This window comes from Bos mutus, chromosome 7 (genome assembly GCF_027580195.1).
Source record: "Bos mutus isolate GX-2022 chromosome 7, NWIPB_WYAK_1.1, whole genome shotgun sequence".
NCBI classification, from domain to species: Eukaryota; Metazoa; Chordata; class Mammalia; order Artiodactyla; family Bovidae; genus Bos; species Bos mutus.
Genome location: NC_091623.1, coordinates 52,732,237 through 52,753,705, shown reverse-complemented (window position 1 = coordinate 52,753,705; position 21,469 = coordinate 52,732,237). Strand labels below are relative to the sequence as shown.

Genomic DNA, 21,469 nt, shown 5'->3' with positions numbered 1-21,469 from the left:
GGTTTCCTGGGTTAAAGGGACTATCTAATTTGAAGAGATATATCCAGATTCCCTCTGTGAAGGCTTGTGCTCAGTGGCACTCCCACAAACAATGTAAGTGAGCATTAGTTTCCTTCACAGCCGCGCCAGCACCAGGACAAGTTTATCTCACTCCATGAGAAATTTGGAAGTCAGGAGCTCAACATTAAATCCTATCTTTGTTTTTTCTGTTTTTTTTTTTTTTAAATATCTTGTTGCATCAGGTCCTAGTTGTGACACGTGGGGTCTTTCATTGAGGCCCATAGGCTTCTCCCACTGTGGCACAAGGGCTCAGTAGCTGCAGTGTGCAGGCCTAGAGTGCAGTATGTGGGATCCTAGTTCCTGACCAGGAATCGAACCCATGTGCCTTGCATTTGAAGGCAAGTTTCTGACCAGTGGACCACCAGGGAAGTTGCAAAGATATTGTTCTTTTAGTCCATCTTCTATTTTGCCAATTTAGGCAGGTTTTGCCTCTCATGATCCCAGGATGGCTGCCACAGCTCAAGATACCACATCCCAACCTTCAAAGGCCTCATCTACAAGCAGCCACCTTTTCTCTTCCTGGCTGAAAGTAGGACACGTCTGTGCCTGAAGCAATCTGTTGCAAGGGGAATGGAATATCTGGGGTAAAGGATTAAATACTGATACCTTATCTGCCCCTTCCCCAACTCTTGATCACCAGACACACACCTTGACTCGAACAGTAGGATTTTATTTCACCCTCTTTTTTCTTTTTTAATTTTGCCTTTTTGGGTTTGTTTGGTTTTTTTTTTTTTTTTTTTTTTTAGCTGCATGGCTTGTGGGATCTCAGTCCCCTGACCAGCGATTGAACCCAAGCCACAGCAGTGCAGGCACCGAGTCCCAACCACTAGACCACCAGGGAACTCCTGACCAGTGAGATTTTAGAAGAAAAGGAGAGAATATTTGGCTGTGCCAATTCTGTGTTGCAGCGTGTGGGATCTTTTTTTGGGAGGGCTGTGCTGGATCTGACAGCACATGGACTTCTCTAGTTGTGCATGGGCTTAGTTACCCCATGGCCTGTGGAATCTTAGTTCCCCCTGGTCGGGGAACTGAGACCCCACAAGCCATGACCAGGCATCGAACTCACATTCCCTGCATTGGAAGGTGGATTCTTAACCACTAGACCTCCAGGGAAGTCCCAGCATGTAGGATCTTTAGTCCCAGCATGAGAACTCTTGATTGTGATATGTGGGATCTAGTTCCCTGACCAGGGATCATACCCGGACCTCCTGCATTGGGAGTGTGGAGTCTTAGCCAGTGGACCACCAGCCAAGTCCCAGCTCTTCACTTTTTAGTAAATGCTCTAATGGCAAAAAAAAAAAAAAAAAAAATTCAGGGCATTGTGGGAGTATTATTCATGGAGTGTGTATTATTAGTCAGCCAAGGCTGCCATAGGAAAGTATCTTACACTGGGACACTTAACCAACAGAAATTAATTTTCTCACAGTCCTGGAGGCAGAATCCAGGATGAAAGTATCGGCAGGGTTGATTTCTTCTGAGGTCTCTCTCCTTGAGTTGTAGATGGCCATCTTCTTCCCTGTCATCCCCTCCCTCTGTATGTGTCCTAATCTCTACTTATAAGGATTCCAGTCATATGAGATTAGGGCCCACTCATAGGACTTCAGTTTACCTTAACTGTCTCTTTTTTAAAAAAAATTTATTTGTTGGTTTATTTTATTTTTGGCTGCACTGTGTCTGCCGCTGCACAGGAGAGCTAGTGTGCAGATTCTCTTGGTGCAGAGCATGGGCTCTGGGACATGCGAGCTTCAGCAGTTGTGGCTCGAGGGTGCTGGAGCACTGGCTCAGTAGTTATGTTGCAGGGGCTTAGTTGCCTCATGGTGTGTGGGATCTTCCCAAAGCAGGGATTGAACCTGTGTCCCCTGCATTGGCAGGTGGACTCTTAACCACTGGACCCTTCCACTGGCAGGGAAGCCCCTTAACTGCCTCTTTTAAGGTTTATCTATAAACATATTTACATTCTGAGGTACCAAGTCTTAGGGCTTCAGCATGACTTTTGGGGGTAGATGGGTGCAATTCAGCTCTTCAGAGAATACCCCTGCACTCTGTGAGTCCTGTGCTGGACATGGGGAAGCCAGGGCTGACCAGTCAAGGTCAGAAGCCTCCACTGAGGATCTGAGAGCTCCCGGAGTGCACATGGGGAGGCCAGCTCCTGCCTAGAGCCTGAAGACCCAACTGGCTGAGATCTGAAGTGTGAGGGGGATGAAACAGATAACAGAAGGGTAAAAGTGGTTCTGGGCTTCTCTGGTGGCGCAGGTGGTAAAGAATCCACCCGCAATGCAGGAGACCTGGATTCGATCCCTGGGTCGGGAAGATCCCCTGGAGAAGGGAGTGGCAACCCACTCCAGTATTCTTGCCTGGAGAATCCTATGAACAGAGGAGCCTGGTGGGCTACAGTCCACGGGGTCACAAAGAGTCGGACCCAACTGAATGACTAAGCACACATGTGTGCAAAGGTTGTTCAGGGCAGTGGGAATGGCAAGTGCAGAGACCTGAGATGAGAGGACAAGAAGGCCCCAGAGTAGAGGTGATGAGGCCAGACCTTGGGAAGAGCCGTGACCACCCTGTTTTTCTGCCTAAAGACATCTTTCTATTTACTCCTCTGCCTGTGGCTATCACTATTGTTGCAAAATGTAAAACCTGATTCCATTTGTGTGTGTGTGTGTGTGTTTTAATTCACCTGCAAGGCTTGTGGGATTTTAGTTCCCTGACCAAGGATCAAACCCACACCCTCTGCAGTGGAAGCACAGGATCTTAACCACTGGACCACCAGGGAAGTCCCAACCTGATTCCATTTGTAATTCTGCCCTTTTCTATGCCATAAATGTTGAGTATTTCAGACTTGCCTCCTTCCCTCTCAGAATTATTAGAAGTACAGTTCATCTTGAAATCATTGGACCTCTGACGGCTTCCCTGATAGCTCAATTGGTAAAGAATCCGCCTGCAATGCAGGAGCCCACGGTTCAATTCCTGGATCGGGAAGATCCCCTGGAGAAGGGATAGGCTACCCACTCCAGTATTCTTGGGCTTCTCTTGTGGCTCAGCTGGTGAAGAATCCACCTGCAATGAGGGAGACCTGGGTTTGATCCCTGGGTTGGGAAGATCCCCTGGAGAAGGGAATGGCTACCCACCTCCAGTATTCTGGCCTGGAGAATTCCATGGACTCGCAAAGACTTCCCTGGTGGCTCAGATGGTAAAGCATCTGTCTACAATGTGGGAGACCCGGGTTCGATCCCTGGGTCGGGAAGATCCACTGGAGAAGGAAATGACAATCCATTCCAATACTATTGCCTGGAAAATCCCATGGATGGAGGAGCCTGGTAGGCTAGAGTCCATGGGATCACAAAGAGTCGGACACGACTGAGCGACTTCACTTAAGAAGGAGAAACTGTTACCCTTTTTCCTCCCAGCTGGTGACAAGCAGAAACTAGGGGTTACTGTCAAGCTGTAACTCACAAATATTTATTCTACAAAAGTCTAGTAGGACTTCCCTGGTGATCCAGGGGATAAGACTCCACGCTACCAATGCAGGGAGCTTGGGTTTGATCCCTGATCACGGGAACTAAGATCCCACATGCTGCAAGTGAGACCCTTGCATCACAACTGAGTCCGTGAGTTCCAGAGCCCATGCATCATAACTTAAGAAGCCTGTGTCCCACGAGGAAGGCCAGCAGCATCAAGTTCACCAGGCAGTTATAAATGTGGAGTCCAGCTGTTTGGAACTGAGGCAACCTTCCTAAGACCGTGATAGAGAACCAGGAGAATCACAAAGAAGATGGAATTGGGTGGAAAATAAAGAATAAATATGTGAGTGAAAAAAAAAAAAAAAGAAATGTGGAGTTCAGGTTCCCACATCACACCTGCCTAAGATCCCCAAGGTTTTATTTAAACTGAAGTTGACAACAACATTTGGTTCTTGAAAGTTTCAGATGGTCGCTCCCACATTCCTCAGTACAGCCTTGTGGGTTTTTCCTCTGATTCCCTCTCATTCATCCCCTTCTGCCCATTTTTCAGTTCCTGTCCCAAGGTCCTCCAATCTCACCCTCCCCCTGGCTTGCTTGCTGGTGGCCTGCAAGAGTGTCAGTCAGATGGATCATCCCCCCCCACACACACCCACTTAAACCTTCTGCGGCTCTCACACCCCTCATTAACTCATCCAAGTGCCTTTGCCTAGCATTCGGGGCCTTCCATGTTCTGACCCCAATGTCCATGCTCTGTTCCAGGCTTTCTGAGCAGCTGGGAGTTCCCAGAACCTGAAACCCTCAGGCCTCCTTGAAATGCTCTTCCCCATGGCCTGGCTGGCATTCCTTCAAAGGTTTACCTCATTCCTCTTCCTTAAATGCCTGTTTCTTTTCTTTGTCACAATAGCATTATATATAAAACATCAGCAACAACAGTGATTATGGATGATGTCTACATTTATTGAGTGTTAATGACATGCCAGGTATTTTCTAAGCATTTTATTTAACATCTCTACCATTAGGAGTGTAGAACACCTCCCTTTTAAATAAGAGCTGTCTTTAGTGACTCAGTGAATAGAAAGCAGAGGTGACACTGTGTGACTTTTTTTTTTTTTGTCACACTGCATGGCTTCTGGGATCTTAGTTCCCTGACCAGGGGTCAAACCCAGGCCCTGGCAGTAAAAGTGCTGAGTCCTAACCACTGGACAGCCAGGGAATTCCAACACTGACTTCTACAACTTGCTAATCAAAAGTGAGACAACTTCCACATTCCACCTGACTCTCTTTCTTGGGACACGTACCTGTAGAACCCAATGGCTTGTTATGAGGAAGCCCAAGCCACTGGGATGGACCGTGTGTAGTTATTCTGGCTAACAGCCCCAGCTGAGGTTCAAGGCAAGGGTCAGTACCAACCACCAGATGTGTGAATGTGATTCCAGTCCCATCCACGATCTGAAGTTGAATAGAAAGCCACCCAGCTGAGCCCAGGGAAAGTCCAGAACCATGAAAGATAATAATGGTTGTTTTACACCACTAAGTTTGGAGTTATTTGTTACACAGTATTGCATACCATAACAACTTGTATTAACTCATTCAGTTCTCCCAGTAACCCTATTAGAGGAACAATTATGATCCCCGTTTTACAGATGAAGAAACTGAAGCTCATAAATAATGCTCAATAGCCCAAAGTTACAGAATGAGTAAATGGTAGAACTGAGGTTTGAACCCAGGTGGATATACTACAGAGTCAAGGTCATAGCCACCATTCTTTGTGGTCAATATACTCCCTGACCAGCACTCCTTCCCCTTCTCCTGGTTCCAACCCATAAATTTCTTTTGAGGGGAGGCAACCCATCCATCAGTTCATGTGGCTCAGATGGAACTCATCTCACCATGGACTTTAGGTACAAACAAAACCTAGGTCAGGCCAGTGAGAGCACAGCATCTCTCCTGACACAATTATTGACTTTAGTGATGGGCTTATGAGGAGATTGGACCAATGAGAGCCAGCCCTGGAACCTTTGTTGGTTTTACAGAGAAATAGGCCCATTTTTTTTTTACTAAAATCACAGAGTTGCTTGTCCGTCTTTGCTAATGTGAGGAGATCCTGTCTCAGAGGACAGCCAAGAGAAAAAAAAAAACAACAGATTCCTAACATCATTTAAGAACCCAGATACAGCCATTCCTGAAACTTATCACTGTCTTGGCTAAAGGCTTTGATTTTTGTTTTGTTTTTGGCCGTGCCTCAGGATCTTAGTTCCCCAATCGGATCAAACCTGTGCCTTCAATACAGCAGAGGTGCAGAGTCTTAACCACTGGATGGCCAGGGAAGTCCCTAAAGGCACTTTGAACTGAGTTTGTCTCTGGCATCTGAAAGATGCTAATCTGCTACTCTCTCAGTAGGACGCTTTGCTTCTTATGCTATTTCATCTTCCTTGAGGGCAAGGAATGGGCCTGATATATCTTAGCACAGGGCCTGGACACACGAGGCATCCACCAATCTGTGCTATTGAACACAAATAAAAGAGATATCCTAAAGGGATATCAATCCTAAAGGAAATCAACCCTGAATATTCATTGGAAGAACTGAAACTGAAGCTCCAATACTTTGTTCACCTGATGCAAAGACTCAGTGGAGAAGACGCTGATAGTGGGAAAGACAAGACAAAAGGAGAAGGGGGCGGCAGAGGATGAGATGGTTACGTAGCATCACTCACTCCATGGACATGAATCTGAGCAAACTCTGGGAGATAGAACCGTGGAGCCTGGCAACCTACAGTCCACAGGGTCGAAAAGTGTCGGATCTGAACAGGATCCTGGTGACTGAACAGCAACAAAAGGGATATTGCCCCTATTTTCCAGGTGAGGAAACTATCTCTCCTGTGGATAACGAGGAGGATTAAAGACTAATGCTTACAACCCAAATCCCGAGTCTTGAGTCCAGTCCTTTGCTTTAGGTCCAGGAATTGCATTTATTTTGGCTGAACCTCGAAGCGTGCAGTTCCCGGACCAGGGGTGGAGCCCTGCAATGGAAACTCAAGAGTCTTAAAGACTGGACCACCAGAGAAGTCCCCAGGAATGGCATTTGGGAGAAATGGAGGAAGGAAAGGAGACACCTCTTGGGCTTCTTAATCAGAGGTAAATGCCATAAAAGGGTGTCTGGAGCTCTGTACAAATCAAGAAGCTTGGTGGGACTGGTGGCGCCCTGTGGGTGAGCACACCTCTTCTTGTCAGTCCTTCTTCTGGACCCCTCCCCATTTCTGGCATCCGAGATATTCCAAGTTGTGCGATGCTCTAGGGTATAGACCAGCCCTCATTTACATGCTCGCACGAATCAGTCGCTCTAGCTTTAGGACCTGCGGATTCAAGAGACGCTTTCTGGCAACTATCCTTTCCACCCATTTCCCCCAAGAAGCAGCCACATCACGTGCTCTAACTGCAAAGTTTATTTAGGGGGTAGTGGGAAAAAATGAGCTATTAATACACGTGGGTTATTTCTCAAATAATCTGGGGAGGGGCGAGTCTTTGGGGACCTAGGGAGGAAGGATGGGACTCTGGAAACTAGAAGGCAGAGAGGGACAAGAATGGGACGCTGGCTGTCTTGAGGGGCGGGGTCGGGGGTGGGGGAGAGAAAGCGTATCTTCCATTTAGGGCCGGGCGCCCCCTAGGGGCCGCTGCCACTTCCACTGCCACTCCCGCTGCTCGCGGAGTCCAGGATCCCGGTGCGAGAGCGGCGGGAGCGCGGGAAAACGGTTCCCCGGGACCTTCGTGCACGTCTGGGACGCGGCAACATCGAGACGGAAATGTTGAGGCAGTGACCAGAGCCGGGATCCGCCACTGGTAGCGCGTCGCCCAGAAGCGAGCGGCAAAGCTCCGCTCCGTCTGCAAAAGTCTGGGGCGAAGGAGTGGACTCAGGACCTGAGTGGGTGGAGTCTAGAGACCCAGGGGGCTGTGGCGAGATCTTAGGGCAGGCTATTCTCACTTCTGGGTCCTCCCGAGAGTCTAGGGGGCAGGACCGTAGTGGGGGTGAGGCCATGGGGAGGGCGAGCTCGTAACGGGGGTCTCAGGGGGCTCCGGCGCGGGGAGAACCAGATTAAGACTGAGGCCTTGGGGAAGGAGACTCCGATTTCTGGGCCTTCCCCTGGACTGTGGATGGGCCTAGAGCAGAGACCATCCTTTGTGTGTTTGTGTGTGTGTGCGTTAGTCGCTTAGTCGTGTCCGACTCTTTGTGACCCCTCGGACTGTGATCTGCCAGGCTCCTGTATCTCATGGAATACTCCAGGCAAGAATACTAGAGTGGGTTGCCATTCCCTTCTTCAGGGGATCTTCCCAACCCAGGGATCGAACCCAGGTATCCGATATTGACAGGCAGATTCTTTACCATCTGAGCCACAAGATAAGCAGAGGTTAGGGAGAGGGCAAATCTGTACTCAGTGGACCTTAGGAATGCTATAGATATATCCTGCTATGGAGATTGGGCTGTGGAAGGGGAAAGGGTGGGAGTAGGGGGTTTCGGTGTGCCATGCCAGTCCAGACTCTGGGACCTAGACGTGTTAACCCTGGACACAGTAAAGGTAGGTGTCAGTCTCTTCCCTGGTTCCTCTGCCCCATGCTCACCTGCCTGTAAGTAGTGCAGCCAGGCTCGCAGCCCCTCTTTTCTAGGAGTGGGAGCCAAGTCGGGCTGCAGATGACATCACTTTCGCAAGTGGCAAACCTGGGAATGGTGTGTGTAGAGAAGAAGGTGGAGAAAGGCTAGTAGGATTCCTGCTCTCCAAGGCTTTGCCCCATATGTCTCTTACCAGATCCAGGCCCCGCCTCTTAGAACCACGCTCCTACAAAAACCATTCCCTAGATTTCAACCCGCCCCATATTCTCTGCATTTACCCAGGACTCTGTCACTTGAGAACTCATTCTTGCCGGCCTTAGACTATCTGTTCCAGGCCAGTCACCCTTTTAGCTCCTCTTCTCAATCAAGAGACCCTACTTAAAAAAAAAAAAAAAAGCCAGCTCCACGGAAGGCTACTCCTCCGTACTGCCAATCATAGAAGCCAGGGTTTCCACAAGCTCTGCCGCTTTCTACCTAGCCTCTAAACACAATGCCTCGTCCTTTAGATTTAGAGGCTTGGGACTCAGGCCACGCCCCTTCAGGTGCCCGAAGGATCAAGGGGCAGATACCTCGTTTGGCCCCGCCCAAACTATAGGCCACGCCCCTCAGACACCGCCTCTCCTACCAGGCATCGCAGAGCTCAGAGCACAGCGGCTGCGTCTGGCGTACCCCCAAGAGCACCAGGTGGAAACGACTGCGAAGGGCAGCCTGGAGGTGTACCAGGAAGGATTCGCACCTGGACATCGAGAGAGACAGGACGGATAGGTCAGGATGCTCAAGGGCTTTGGCCCCTAGTTGGGGCAACTGGAGCAAAGAACCCAGAGACACGCCCGAGGTGGGTGTACTCACCTGGGGCTCAGCTCCCCACAGCGCACTGGGACGAGCCCAGAGTCCGATGCCTCTGGTGGGTTCATCTCTGAGGGAAAAGAGGGCCACAGAGAAAGGGACTCCAGTGAGTTCCAGTCTTGTGTCCTCAGGTAGAGCTGAGGAACCAAGGCTTGGGGTCCCTCTGAACTGGGAAATCCTAACTATGTAAGTCCTCCCAAACATAAAAATTAAAGACACTTCACTTGGGATGTAAATGTAGCTTCAATTAGTAATAACCACAAATCACAATCAACTTGTCATTTATTACATTCCTGGCAGCGATGTAAGTTCTCATATGGTTACATATACTCCTTTACAGCAGCCCTATGAGGTAGATCTGTTATTTCTCCTCCTTTCTTAATGGTCCATATGAGGCTCAGAAAGGTTGAGTGACTCGCCCAGGGTCACACAGCTATGAAGAGGCATTTGGGATTTGAATCTAGGCAATTCGTGCTCTTTAATCACCACTAGACCCAGTCACCCTAAATCCCTCTGGTAAGGAAATTCTGGCATTGTTGTGGTTGAGTTGAGGTTTCTAGATGTTAGAGCTTAGGCATAATCTGGAATGCTTACCTTCCAGGTGCAGTTGGTCTGTGCCCAGATTGGTCGCCAGCCTATAGTGTCTTTGTGATCTAGCTGGGAGTGGGTGGCTCCCTCCACAAGCCCCCAACAGCATCCATGCCAGGGTCAGTTGCAGGGCCCAGGCCAAGGCCCTGGGTCGAGTGCGACCCCTGCAGGCCATGTCCTCCTGAGATGAGAGGTAGCTGGGATGCAGGGTGAGGTTCAGTTGTCCCTTTCTGGTAGCTCAGGGTGGCACTGTCCTGATGCATAGCCAGGAGACAATGCCAGGCAGACAAAAGAATGGGCAGCTGATGAGGAAGCAATAGCCAAACACTCTCAATTCCCCCGGGGCCACCAAGGCCTGCCTCTGACCCAGGAGCCCCCCATGGGAGGCTCATGTCCCGTCCATCCCTTCAGGTGCAAATGACCTCACTCCTGTTTGACCATGGTTCCCCATCTCCCTCCCCTGAAACAATCTCCTACAGGACCCCAGGCAACCTCCTCCATCCTCTAAGGGGACCTCCCGGATTTTCCAGTCCCCTCTTCTGTCCAGTAATTCCATCCTGTCCTCTGCCCAGTCTCCTCCCTCCTTCCCGCTTGATCCCTGCTGGCCCCTTTCATGGTCACCTTCTCTCTCTCGGCCTACAATCGGCTTAGGAACTGACACCCAGGGCTAGACCTTTGGAGCCAACCTTGACTGTGGCAGGACTCGGGTCCTGCCCCTAGGATCCAAAGTCCCCAGGGCAGGGGAAACTGGGGGTCTGTGAAGTCAAGGCAATTCTTTCCCCCTCTCTTCTTCCTCTGGCCACTTCTGGCCACCTCTCACCTGTTAGTTGAACTGCAGTCTAGGCGGCTGCTGAGACACCTCAGGCTCAAATCCAGACACACCAACAGCTGAAAGGGGCGTGGTTTGATGCAGGGGAGTGGTTTTCCCTAGCCCCTCCCTCTGCTCCAGGTGACCAAAGACCAAAGGATCAGGGGCTGGTGTGTATATATCCTTGTGTTTGTCTTTATGTAGAGCTTGTGACTTAAACTCTGTATGTGTGAAGAGTGTGTGTGTTTTGGATGAGTGTGTGTGTGTGTGTGTGTGTGTATGTACTGAGGGTTTATATGTGTTTGTTGTGTGAGGGTATGTTTATGCAAATCTCTTGGATTTGTGTGCATATGTGTGTGTGTATGTTCAAAATCTGGGTAAGGAGGTCTGTAAATGTTCCAAGCCTAGTGTGTCCAGTTGAGTAAGAGTCAGATAATAAATGCTGGGGAGAGGGATGTAGGATGAGGGTAGGTATCCTGCAGAAATACTGTGAATAGGTTGGTGGATAAAATTGTTGACTATGAATGTTGACAATGAGTGAATATAGAGGTACCATGTGTGGAGACAGTGTGTGTCTCTCTCTAAAATGTGTGTGTGCATGCCCCCTCTGAAGTTTCTGTGAATTTTTGTCCCCTGCAAACATCCCCTCAATTCATTCAACAAACATTTATTGAGCACTTATGGCATACCAGCTTCTGGGGATGCAATGTTTTGACTAAGACATGAAAATCTCAATCCTCGTAGAGCTGACAGTTTACTGGCAGTGTCCAATAAGTAAAACAGCCCTCCAAAATAAACTAAAACTAAAAGAAAGAAAGAAAAACAACTTTCCAGTGAGTGTATGAGTATGTGGATGTGTGTCCATGTTTTGTACTGGGAGGATAATGTGTCTGTATTTTGCATACTGTATTTTGTGTGCAGCTGAGCTTCCCTTGGTTTGGATTATGGTTGTGTGTATGCCTGCATATGCTTGTGTTTGTATGTGTTGTGTGTGCCTGCATTGCTGAGTGTGTGTATGTCTGTGTTTTCTAAGTATGTGTTTGGATGTATGTTTGCAGAATGTCAGTTTGTGTGTATATGTGTTTCTGTGTTTGCTTCGTATGTGTTTGTATGTGTGTGTATTTGCAGAATGTATGTTTTGTGGAGTGTTTCCAGAATGTGTTAATAGGTCTATGCGAGTCTGTTTGTTGAGCATGTGTTCGTATGTTTATGTTCATGTGTAAGTTTGCAGTGTGTGTGTGTGTGTGTGTGTGTGTGTGTGTGTGCCTGTGCTCGTAGAGTGTGCATGTGTTTTCGAGACCAATGACCACTACCACAATCTCTCTCCCTCTCGTCTCAGACTAGTGCAGAGTTATTGTCTGTATCTTTTACGGATGTACTCCCAAAATCCAAACCACTTCTTTGCACACAGTAGGTGCTCAATACCTGTTGAATAAATGAATCAAGAGGCACTGTCTCCTGGCCGCTGCATGGGTACACGCTGTTGGCTTCAGCAACCAGTATCCGGTGGACCTAGCCCTCACCCGCTCCATCTTGGGGTAGTCCAGGGTGTTCGTGGGTCATATCTGTCCATTTTCTAGGCTGTGACTCCCGATAACCCTTCCTTTCCCCTGACCTTCGCCCCCAACCCTGCGCTCATATTTCAGCACGACGGACAGAAGTGCTTCAGATCAGCACCACGGAGAGTTCCCTAGGCTGCAGGCTGAATCGGGGGCAAGAGAAATGTCCCGACGTTGGACAGAGAAGTGCGAGGAACAAACTCGACGGGATGGCAACACAAACATGCCGACAGAGACAGAGAGAAACAGATCAAGACAACTCAGGCAAAGGCGCAGAGATGAGTAGAAAAGCGCCTGGGGAACACCAAGAAGTAGACTTCGAATTAGCTCACTTTGACTGTCAGAGGTCGCTCCGGCCCAGTGACCGCGCCCTCCAGGGCCTTCGAGAAAGTTATGGGCTGAGACCCTTGGGAAGCCGCCACCCCGCCATGCCCCCCCAATGTCAACGTTGGGGTGGGGGCTTCCACTCCAACTCTGGGAAGCATTGTTGGCTTGGCCTCAGCAGTAGTAACACTGCGGGGGAGTGGTGAAAATCGCTCCCGCTGCCCCCTCTCCCCATCCACCAGCTAATCGTTCCTATAAATACAGCCCAGCCTAGCCTGGCTTCTTAATCCTAAGGATGAGGGAGGGGATCGCTGGGGGAGGGGGTGGCAGGGTTCCCCGTGGAGTCTCTGCTTGGGAAGGGGGTTCATATATGTCTGTAAGTGTTTTTCTGAGGGGGGATCTCCTGTGAGGACGGGTCTCCTCAGTGCAGATACACTCTGTAAGAGACTGTCCTTGGGATATGAAGTCTCGTGGATGGGGGCAATTTCTCATAGAGACTATGGCTTTTATGGGGTCATTCATTGAGGGTACCCTCACCAGGCTCCCCAAGTGAAATAACTTGGCGCGGGTCCTTCTCTACGGAAATGTCTCTTCTTTGGAGGGTGGGCTTTTGAAAGGAAGTGTCACCTCTCAGAGACCATCTGTTTCAGAAATGATTGTCAGGGTGAAAGGAGTTCCTGATTGGAGAGGACCTCCCTGCGGGGACTACCTCCCCGTGGGAATGTCTCTCTGAGGGGATCACTGCAGGGAGGGAGTTGTCTGCATAGGGAATGTATCTTAGTGAGCTTGTCTCCCTTGGGGTGTTTCTTGCTTTGGGCGCTTACCCACGAGCACGTCTCTCCCCTGGCATGTCTTTCCTTACGGGGGTCTCACGGTAGCTTGACTTCACCGGGGGCATCTGGAGGCCCCTCCCCCACGCTTACCCCCTTTCCCCCATCGCGGGCAGCCTCGGCCAAGGCCGGGCTCGGGCGCCCAGACGCAGTGACGGTGCCGGGTCCGCCCCACTTTGCTCCGCCCCCGCCACCTCCCTCCGGTTCTCCCCCCCCGCCATTCCCCCCACCCCCCCCGCCCCAGCCGCCGCCGCCGCGGTCCCCGCGGCTTCTCACTCCCTCCCGCCTCCCTCCTCCCGCCGCTGCCGCCGCCTCCCACCTCCCTCCCGGGGGCCGAAGCCGCTGCCGCCGCCGCCATGGACGATTCCGGCCTGATTCGTCGCCGGAGGCTGCAGGTATGCGGCGGCCCCGGGTGGATGGGAAGGGGTCGGCGCCCTGGGGCGGAGCCCGGCAGCAGGCGGGAGAACTTAACGCCGGGGTGGGCCCCGGCACCCCCTCCCACGGCCTCGGGAAGCTACCCGGGGGGAACGCGGTGGCCGCGTGTCCCGCCGCGCTGGGGACCCCGCCCCTCAGGCTCTGCCCGGGAACCCAGGGATCTAACGGAGGGGCATGCAGCCTAGCGCTCCCCCTCGAGGATAGCCCAGGGGCGCCTGACCGTTCAGAGGAGATAGGGGGCTGGGATTGAGATCTTTGCCCTGGTGCTCGGCCAGGCTCGGGTTGAGGGGGTGCAGGGCAAAGTTATTGCCCCAGGGCTCGCGCTCCCCGGGGCTGCAGGTGCCGCAGCAGCGGTAAACATGTTTGTGTTGCAGCCTCGCCCCTCATTACCCCAGGAGTCCCTTTCTGAGTCATGGGGACCCCCTATGACCTCCACGGACCTGCTTGGCCACCGAGATTCTTCCTACTGCCCTAATTGGACAGGGATCTAGACAGTCTTCCTCCTCACCCTTCATTCCACCCCTCTTCACTACAACACTACCCTACCCCCGCCCCCACTCCGCGATCCTCAAGTCCAGCCCAGCTTGTGGGTGGGCGGGAGCGATTTTTAGCTCCTTGCAGCCTTAGAAGATGTTGGTCTCCAGGCTGCGCAGGCGCAGGAAATGTGGGTCCACTGCACGGAGTGGGATACTGAGGTTTGCTGCGGAGTGCGGGGAACTCCCACCTCCTAGACGGGTGAGGATTCTGAAGTTGAGAAGGGTTCTATTTGGTCCGCAGCATGCACTTTTAAGGGTTAATATGGGGGTTCGGTGTTGCCTCCAAACTAACTCCAGAGCGAAAATTGATCAAAACTTCACCCTAAGGCCTGCCTGGCATCTGGTTCTTCTGAGTCTCCTTGACGCACAGCCCCAAGCTAGGTAATCTGGAGGAATTTATGTAAAGCCTAGAATGCGCCCAGTCTCAGGCTGCATCCCTAGTCTGGAGCTTGGGATGAGGAGAGAATTCAAACCCTCACCCAGGGCCCTCTTCCATTTTGGGAAGGGGTCATTTCAGAGGGTAAGGACTTTTCAGGCGTCTGGATGATGCTGGAACCAGTCCTGGGTTTTAACCACAGCCCAGATGGACTCTTCAGGTCTTCCTCTGATTCCCTTCTTATCCCTGGGTTGGGTTAGGAGAATGGGTTCTAATAAAAGGAAGGGAGATGCCGCGAAGACCGAACAAGTACTGAAGTAGCCAGATAGGGTCCGCGCCGTCGGGTCCTGGAATAAAGGGGGAAAAGGGAGGAGCCTTCCTAGGGTTTCCCGCCCCCTGGGTCGGCGCCGACTCCCATTGGCTCAGTGCCACGCGGGATTTCGTTCTCCCCGCAAGACCACGCCCCTATCCCAGGATCCTCCCATTCACCCACCTATCCTTCCCAAAGCTTGTCTTGGCCGAGCTACTCCGCCGAGATCCTGCCCCAACCTCCTCCCTTCTGGCACGGTTAACCACTTTGCAGCCTGACTACACTCTCACACATTGGTGCAACCCCTTAGGAGCTGTCCCACAACTGTAGAGCGCCTAAGTTTTCCGCGTGTGAATTCGGATCGTATAGCAATCTAAGTTCAAATGCCCTGTCGGCAGGGCCCTCGTTTAATCCCAAGGAGATGCAGAATCCTCTGGGCAAAGCAGTTTTGTAACTGGCGATGGAAGTGGCCTCTATTCACACTGACACAGAGGTCCAAATCCTCTGCCTCTCCACATTTTCCCTTTCCTCGATGCTAAAATGTTTAGTTATGCTTAGCAGATGGGGCTAGAGTCGAAAACTTTTCTGGGTAGCACTTAGAGCACCCAGAGCCCTGGGGCTCAGCCTTATAGGCCACAGTGTCTCTGAGTTTTGAGTACCGGACTCCATGGCCAGAAAATCCAGATCTTGGTTTTGACTGGGCCATTGCAGTCGCCTGGCAAGGCTGGTCCAAGGGGCGGCTCATTCAAGCTAATTCTGCAAAGACAGAAGGAAAATCTGGTACAGATTTTTGGTCACCCCTGGCTCGGGATGGCAGAGCTACTAATCTGGACAATGTGCCCTTTGACCCCAACCATCCATCTGTCCTCTGTACTTGGGACTGCGAGGTCCCTCTGGCTCATCTTCTGCCATGCAGCATATACATCCACAATGTTCCTATGATCTAATATTTACTGAGCAATTACTATGTGTGCTAGGCAGCATACTAAGGTGCTAGGCACCTGCATCATCTGCAGAATCCTCTAGAAGGCATGAACTATTGGAAGGTCATTTGCCAAGGTTTTAAGTGGTAAAGCTGGGATTCTAACTCAGGACATTCTAATATCAGAGATCCTAGAACATTCCTCAATTCTCCCTGGTTGGTGGGCTTCAGTTGTGTCTGACTCTTTGCGACCCTATGGAGCCTGCCAGGCTCCTCTGTCCATGGGATTCTCCAGGCAGGAATACTGGAGTGGGTTGCTGTGCCCTTCTCCAGGGGATCTTCCCGACCCAGGGATCGAAACCAGGTCTCCCACACTGTGGGCAGATTCTTTACTGTCTGTGCCACCAGACAGATGACTGGCTGGAGTCCCCACTAAAGAGGTTTTGAAACCCTCATCTGAATCTTTCTACTTGCAGCCCTACCCAGTCCCTTCTATTCACCTTAGCCTGTGGACACAGAACTGGCTGGAAGACGATGTTGCTTCTCCCTTCTGTTCTTCAGTGCTCTCAGAAAAGTGTCCAGATCTCTAATTTCTGGTCCCAGTGGTGGCTTCCTGTGTGTTTGACAAACAGAATGCAAACGTCTTCTAATGTGGACAGAACTAAAACCTACCCATGGTTATCATGTTTATCACTGCCATTACTGAAAAGACTACCCAGCCATCACCCGATTCCCCCCTCCCTTTTTTTTGGTCCACCACATGGCATGTAGGATCTTAGTTCCCCAACCAGGGATTAAACCCGCATCCCCTGCAGTGGAAGCCTGGAGCCTTAACCACCTGACCACCAGGGAAGTCCCCCGATTTCCATTTCAGATCTCAGTTTTGAGCCCCGCTAATGACCCCCACCCCAATTCTGTGAATCTGGTTGAGTGTGGGGTAGAGCTACTGAGATGTGGAGGGCTTATTCATTCATTCATCCAGTCATTCAACCTTTCCTGCTTGAGCATGCCAAGTTTATTCCTGCCTCCAGGGCTTTGCAACTGCCTCTACCTGGAATGCTCTCTCCACAGATCCTCCCATGACTGACTTATTTTTCAGCAACCAACTTAAAAGTCACCTCTACAGAGCAGCCCTCTAGCCCTCATGTTCCCCTCCTAGCCATTTCCCATTACGTCACCTTGCTTAACTAAAAAAATAAAATAAAAATTATTTTATTTGGCTGCACCGGGTCTTAGTTGTGGAACATGGGATCTAGTTCTCTCTGGCCCCCTGCTTTGGGAGGGTGGAGTCTTAGCCACTGGAACACCAGGGAAATTCCACCTTGCTTAATTTTATTCATAACATTTATTTCTGTCTAAAATTATTTCATTCACTTCTACATTAATGTTGTCTGCTTCTGTCCTTTAAATACTGGTCCCAAAAGGGCAGAAATTTTTATTTGTCTCATGTACTGCTGTGTCCCCAGTGCCTAGCACCAGGGTCTGCCATACAGTACGTGCTCAAGAAACGTTTTTCAGATAACGACTCCTGTTTCATTTGCAAAAACACACATTGAGACGCCAACTCAGGAGTCCTATATGGGGCTCCTGTGCTGGTCTCTCGGGGTCAGGAGAGGAATCACCCTGGCACTTTTTGCCCAGGATCCCATCCCTCAACCCAAGGCCGAGGCGCTGGTGACGATGCTGATGAAGGACTTGTCCCACCCGACTTCTATCCCTCCAAGGGGCTGACACAGGGCTTTTGGGCAGTGGCTGTCGGTCCTCGCTGACCTCTATCCTTTTGCTCCTTTGCCTTCCAGAAAGATTTGCCCCTGCCCCGGAAAAGCAGCAGGTGAGCCCTGGGGGAGAGATGCGCGGGGCTGATGGCCCTTTCTCCAGCTCGGGTAGGGGCGCCAGGCGCGCGCGCGGGCGGGGCCAGGCGCTCTGGTGCCCAGCAGCGCCCCCTCCTGGCGGGCGGTAGCCGCAGGCCTTTCCCCTCCCCCGCCCTCCCCTGCCCGCTGCGGCTCCAGCCTCCGCCCCGCGCGCTCGCTCCCCGCGCCGCCGCTGCCGCTGCCGCACCTGCCACCATGTCGCCGCCGCCGGGTCATGTCTGACTCTCTCTGGATCGCGCTTTCCAATTTTTCGATGCCCTCCTTCCCTGGCGGCAGTATGTTCCGCCGGACCAAGAGGTAGACCCCCGATCCCTCAGACCCTGACCCGGCCCTTCCCCCAAAGCCGCCCTCCTGCTGCTGCTGCAGGGCGGGGCCCGGGATGCTGCACCAGGTCCAGCTGCGCCAGAGGTGCCCGCGCTGAGCCTTCCTGCCGGGGTTGGGGCTAAATGGGGGGCAGTGTGGGCCGAGACTCGGGGGGACTGCACGCTAGAAAGGATCGCCGCGGGGGGAGGGGGCTGCGCCTGGTGGGGGATTGCGGAGCCTTTGTCTGCTGGTGCTGCGGGTTCCCGCAGCCGGAGGACGAAAGTAGGGGAAGAAGGGGAGGGTGGGGGGCTTAGCACCCTCAGAACAATAGCCCCAGCCTGGCCTCCCCTCACCGCCATGCCGCGTGCTCTGGCCGCGCAAATATGCTCAGTCACTGCTCTGGGCGGGGGGTGAAGGGAGTGGAGGGGCTGAAGGGTCCCTCTTTGGAAGCTGGGATCCTGAGGTGCAGAATGAAAGGGGGGGCTTTTATTATAGCCCAGCCGCCCCTCCCAAAGAACACAGCCTCATATGAAAAATAGTGACACACAGAGTCACGCAGGACATGATGTCACACACACATACACACACAACAGCCCTAGTGTCCCAGATACACCCGGGAGTCGCCGCGAGTTCCCAGCCATACAGTGGCCATAGGTCAGAGGCACGCACAGACACGCAGGGACACTTCCAGAATCACACAGACAAGTAAGTCTGCAGGCACAGTGCAGCGTACACCCAGGAAGATGTCACTTGTGTGGTGATACACACACACACGACTGTGCCATCTGAGATGCACAGAGACACATATGTGGCAATGACATCTGTGCAATGTCACAGTATACAATATCACCTAAGCATGTCACATGCTGTGTCACACAGATGACAGAATGACCCAGAGAGTCAGAGACACACACAGTACCACAGGTTTTCACACATTTTCATCTGTGTCACACACGGTGGCATGCTCAGATGTGCCCAGTGTCACAGGGTGTTAAACTCACACACATAGAGAGGTGTAGATCATCTATATGCTGTATCACACATATACAGATGCCATACGTGGACACACATGGTGAATATCACACTCGGACACAAGGACAGTGTCTCATACAGACTCCAACTGCTACACAAAAGTATAGACACAGCAGAAATCATGCATGAGGTACACTTTACAGCCCACAGTGGCACATCTAGTCATGGACAAGTGGCTAGACAGACTGTGTCAGACAGACACACAAAGCCACAGGTCACGTCACACAAGATAAACTCAAGGACTGTCACACATGATGTCACACTCGAGTGGTCCCAGTGCTGAATTCACACACCTGGTGCCACGCCTGGATCCACACAGCAAATGTCATGCAAAGACCCAAAGACACATAGACACGAGAATCTCCATTGGTATCACGTGGACATGACTATCACCCCATACATGGTCACATGTGATCCATGAGGCTTGCACCAACACATCACATATGCATCCTCTCCCATTCACAGTCCTCCTCTGAGCAGTCCTTTGGGGGCACATTTGAGCACCCACTCGGTTGGGAGACAGGTAGGAGGGATCTGAGATGGGAAGGTGATGGGTCGAACCCTCAAACTCACTGGGCTACGGCCGGGTCCGGCTCCCTGCCTCGCCTTCCCCGCAGCTGCCGCACCAGTAACCGGAAAAGCCTCATCCTGACCAGCACTTCGCCCACGCTGCCGCGACCCCACTCCCCCCTGCCAGGACACCTGGGTAAGACAGGTGATGGGTTTGCGGGCCAGACTAGTGGAGGCGGGGCCATAGGAAAGGAGTGTGTCCATGCCACAGGAGGGGTGGTCAAGAGTTTGGACACAGAGGACCTGGATTGGACAAGGGGCGGGGCCATCCTTGTGTGGGCTCGGCGGTTCCGCAAAGGGACGGGCATTTGTGTGCGGAGGCCCAGGAGGAGCTTGTTTGGAAAGGGGATGGGGCAGAAAGGAGGAGCCATCCTTAAGGGGCGGGGCTCCCCAGAAAAAGGCGGGATCGACCCGAGGAGGGGCTGGGCTGACTTGGTAGCCAAAACATGTTTTGGGGAGGGGCCACAGCTAAGGTAAATGGCCCATTCATACACGGGTGAGATTAGACTAAGGAGGAGACAAGCTGCTGTTTGGAACCCGCTTTGAGGATCAGGAGGTCTGATGGGATTGCCTCCCACGCCTGGCCTGAAGATCCCCCTCTTTCTGCCACAGGTAGCAGCCCCCTGGACAGCCCCCGCAACTTCTCCCCCAACACCCCAGCCCATTTCTCCTTTGCCTCTTCCCGAAGGTGAGTCCCTCTCCCCAGGGCCCCCAAACCCTGGCCATACCCTCCCCAGCCACCGTCTGGGCCACCATCTGTTCCCGTCATCACTGCATCTGAGTCAGAGCCTGAGGGACCGGCAGAGTGCCCCCAAAGTCCTGGCGGGAACAGGCGCCCAGCATTAGGGGCGGGACCACAAGAAGGCGAGGCCAGTCGCCTGTTCAGAATGGGGAAGGGGCGGGGCTTCCATTGCCGCGGAGCGAAAGCGCTTGCGCTTTGGTCCCGGGGTCTTCGTCTCCCAAGCCTGGCTCTCCAGGCCAGGCGTTCCCATAGTAACAGGACAGGGTAGCAGGGATGAAGTGCGCAAGCTCAGACTGCTTGCTACCCATCGAAAGACTAGGTCCATGATGTGGGGGAGGGCGCATAGGGCTATTTCCCCAGAAGACCCAAGAGGAGGAATCTCAGATTTCCCTCCGGAGGTTCTGTGGGTTTCTGGAGTGTCCCTGAGATGAATTTTCTGAGGAGCTTTGGCAAAATCGGGGGAGGAAGAGAGAATCTTTGATTTTGAGGGGGAAACGTCTAGGATTCACCAGGGTGTTTTGCGGATCTCTTTTTCATCGAAATTTATTCATTCTAAAAACGTCTGAACAGCTACTGTGTTCTGAGAACTGGGGTATGGGGTGAACCGCATCCCTTCTGTAACCTTGGAGTTGAGTTTGGGCAAGCAACACAGATCACTGCAAAGGCTGGTGACAGTTTTGGTGGGGGGGAGTCACAGGAGACTGTGGGGACAGAGGATAGCTCCTCTGGGAGGGTGGGGGTTTCCCCTCGACCATGGAATTCAGCTGAGGGCAATGGGGAGTCAGAAAATATTGGACCGGATGTGGTCACCTACATGGAGGGTGAGCTGAGCCAGGACACTGCCTGAGGAGAGGAGTCCAGTGCATGGGAATGTGTGTCCCTGTGAAAGTGCAATCTGTGTGCTGATGTGGATGTGTGTGTGTGTGTGAGGTCATGAATACGTGAGGCAGCCCACGCCTGCACATGGATCCATGGGTGTGAGAGTGAACATGTGTGACTGTGTGCTGGTAGGGTTGTAAATGTGTGTGTGAATAGCTGAGGAAACATGTACCTCCATGCGTGACTGCATGTGAATGTGTAATTTGTGTGGGAGTGTGAATGGGTGTGTAGCCCTGTGAGAATTTGAATGTGTGACTGAGTGCGAGAGGGTGTCTTCAGTGTGTGTCATGTTAATGTGACAGACTAGAGTGTGTGGGGGAGTGTGTCTGTATATGTCAGAGTGTGAGTACCAGGTCTCTCTGTTTGTGTCTTTGTAAGTGTAGGTCTCATTTTGCATGTGTGATTGTGTGTTAG

General features: G+C 52.0%; 2 protein-coding genes across 2 annotated transcripts in view; one reads left to right on the top strand and one right to left on the bottom strand.

The window, feature by feature from the left end:
• Positions 1 to 7,182: 7,182 nt before the first annotated feature.
• Positions 7,183 to 9,733, bottom strand: RTBDN (retbindin). The gene is made up of 5 exons (XM_005900528.1): positions 9,565 to 9,733; positions 8,974 to 9,040; positions 8,750 to 8,860; positions 8,136 to 8,232; positions 7,183 to 7,410 (listed from the first exon to the last, which is right to left on the bottom strand). Exons 1-5 carry the CDS (start codon positions 9,731 to 9,733, stop codon positions 7,183 to 7,185), a joined length of 672 nt encoding a protein of 223 aa, XP_005900590.1.
• Positions 9,734 to 12,203: 2,470 nt separating this feature from the next.
• MAST1 (microtubule associated serine/threonine kinase 1) overlaps positions 12,204 to 21,469 on the top strand; it is a 30,141-nt gene continuing 20,875 nt past the window's right edge. Inside the window, exons 1-8 of the mRNA XM_070374712.1 lie at positions 12,204 to 12,372; positions 13,196 to 13,236; positions 13,324 to 13,557; positions 17,458 to 17,489; positions 17,668 to 17,826; positions 17,896 to 17,937; positions 19,482 to 19,570; positions 20,047 to 20,122. Of these exons, the coding sequence (XP_070230813.1) occupies positions 12,204 to 12,372; positions 13,196 to 13,236; positions 13,324 to 13,557; positions 17,458 to 17,489; positions 17,668 to 17,826; positions 17,896 to 17,937; positions 19,482 to 19,570; positions 20,047 to 20,122 (842 nt within the window). The remainder of the gene's footprint in view (positions 12,373 to 13,195; positions 13,237 to 13,323; positions 13,558 to 17,457; positions 17,490 to 17,667; positions 17,827 to 17,895; positions 17,938 to 19,481; positions 19,571 to 20,046; positions 20,123 to 21,469) is intronic.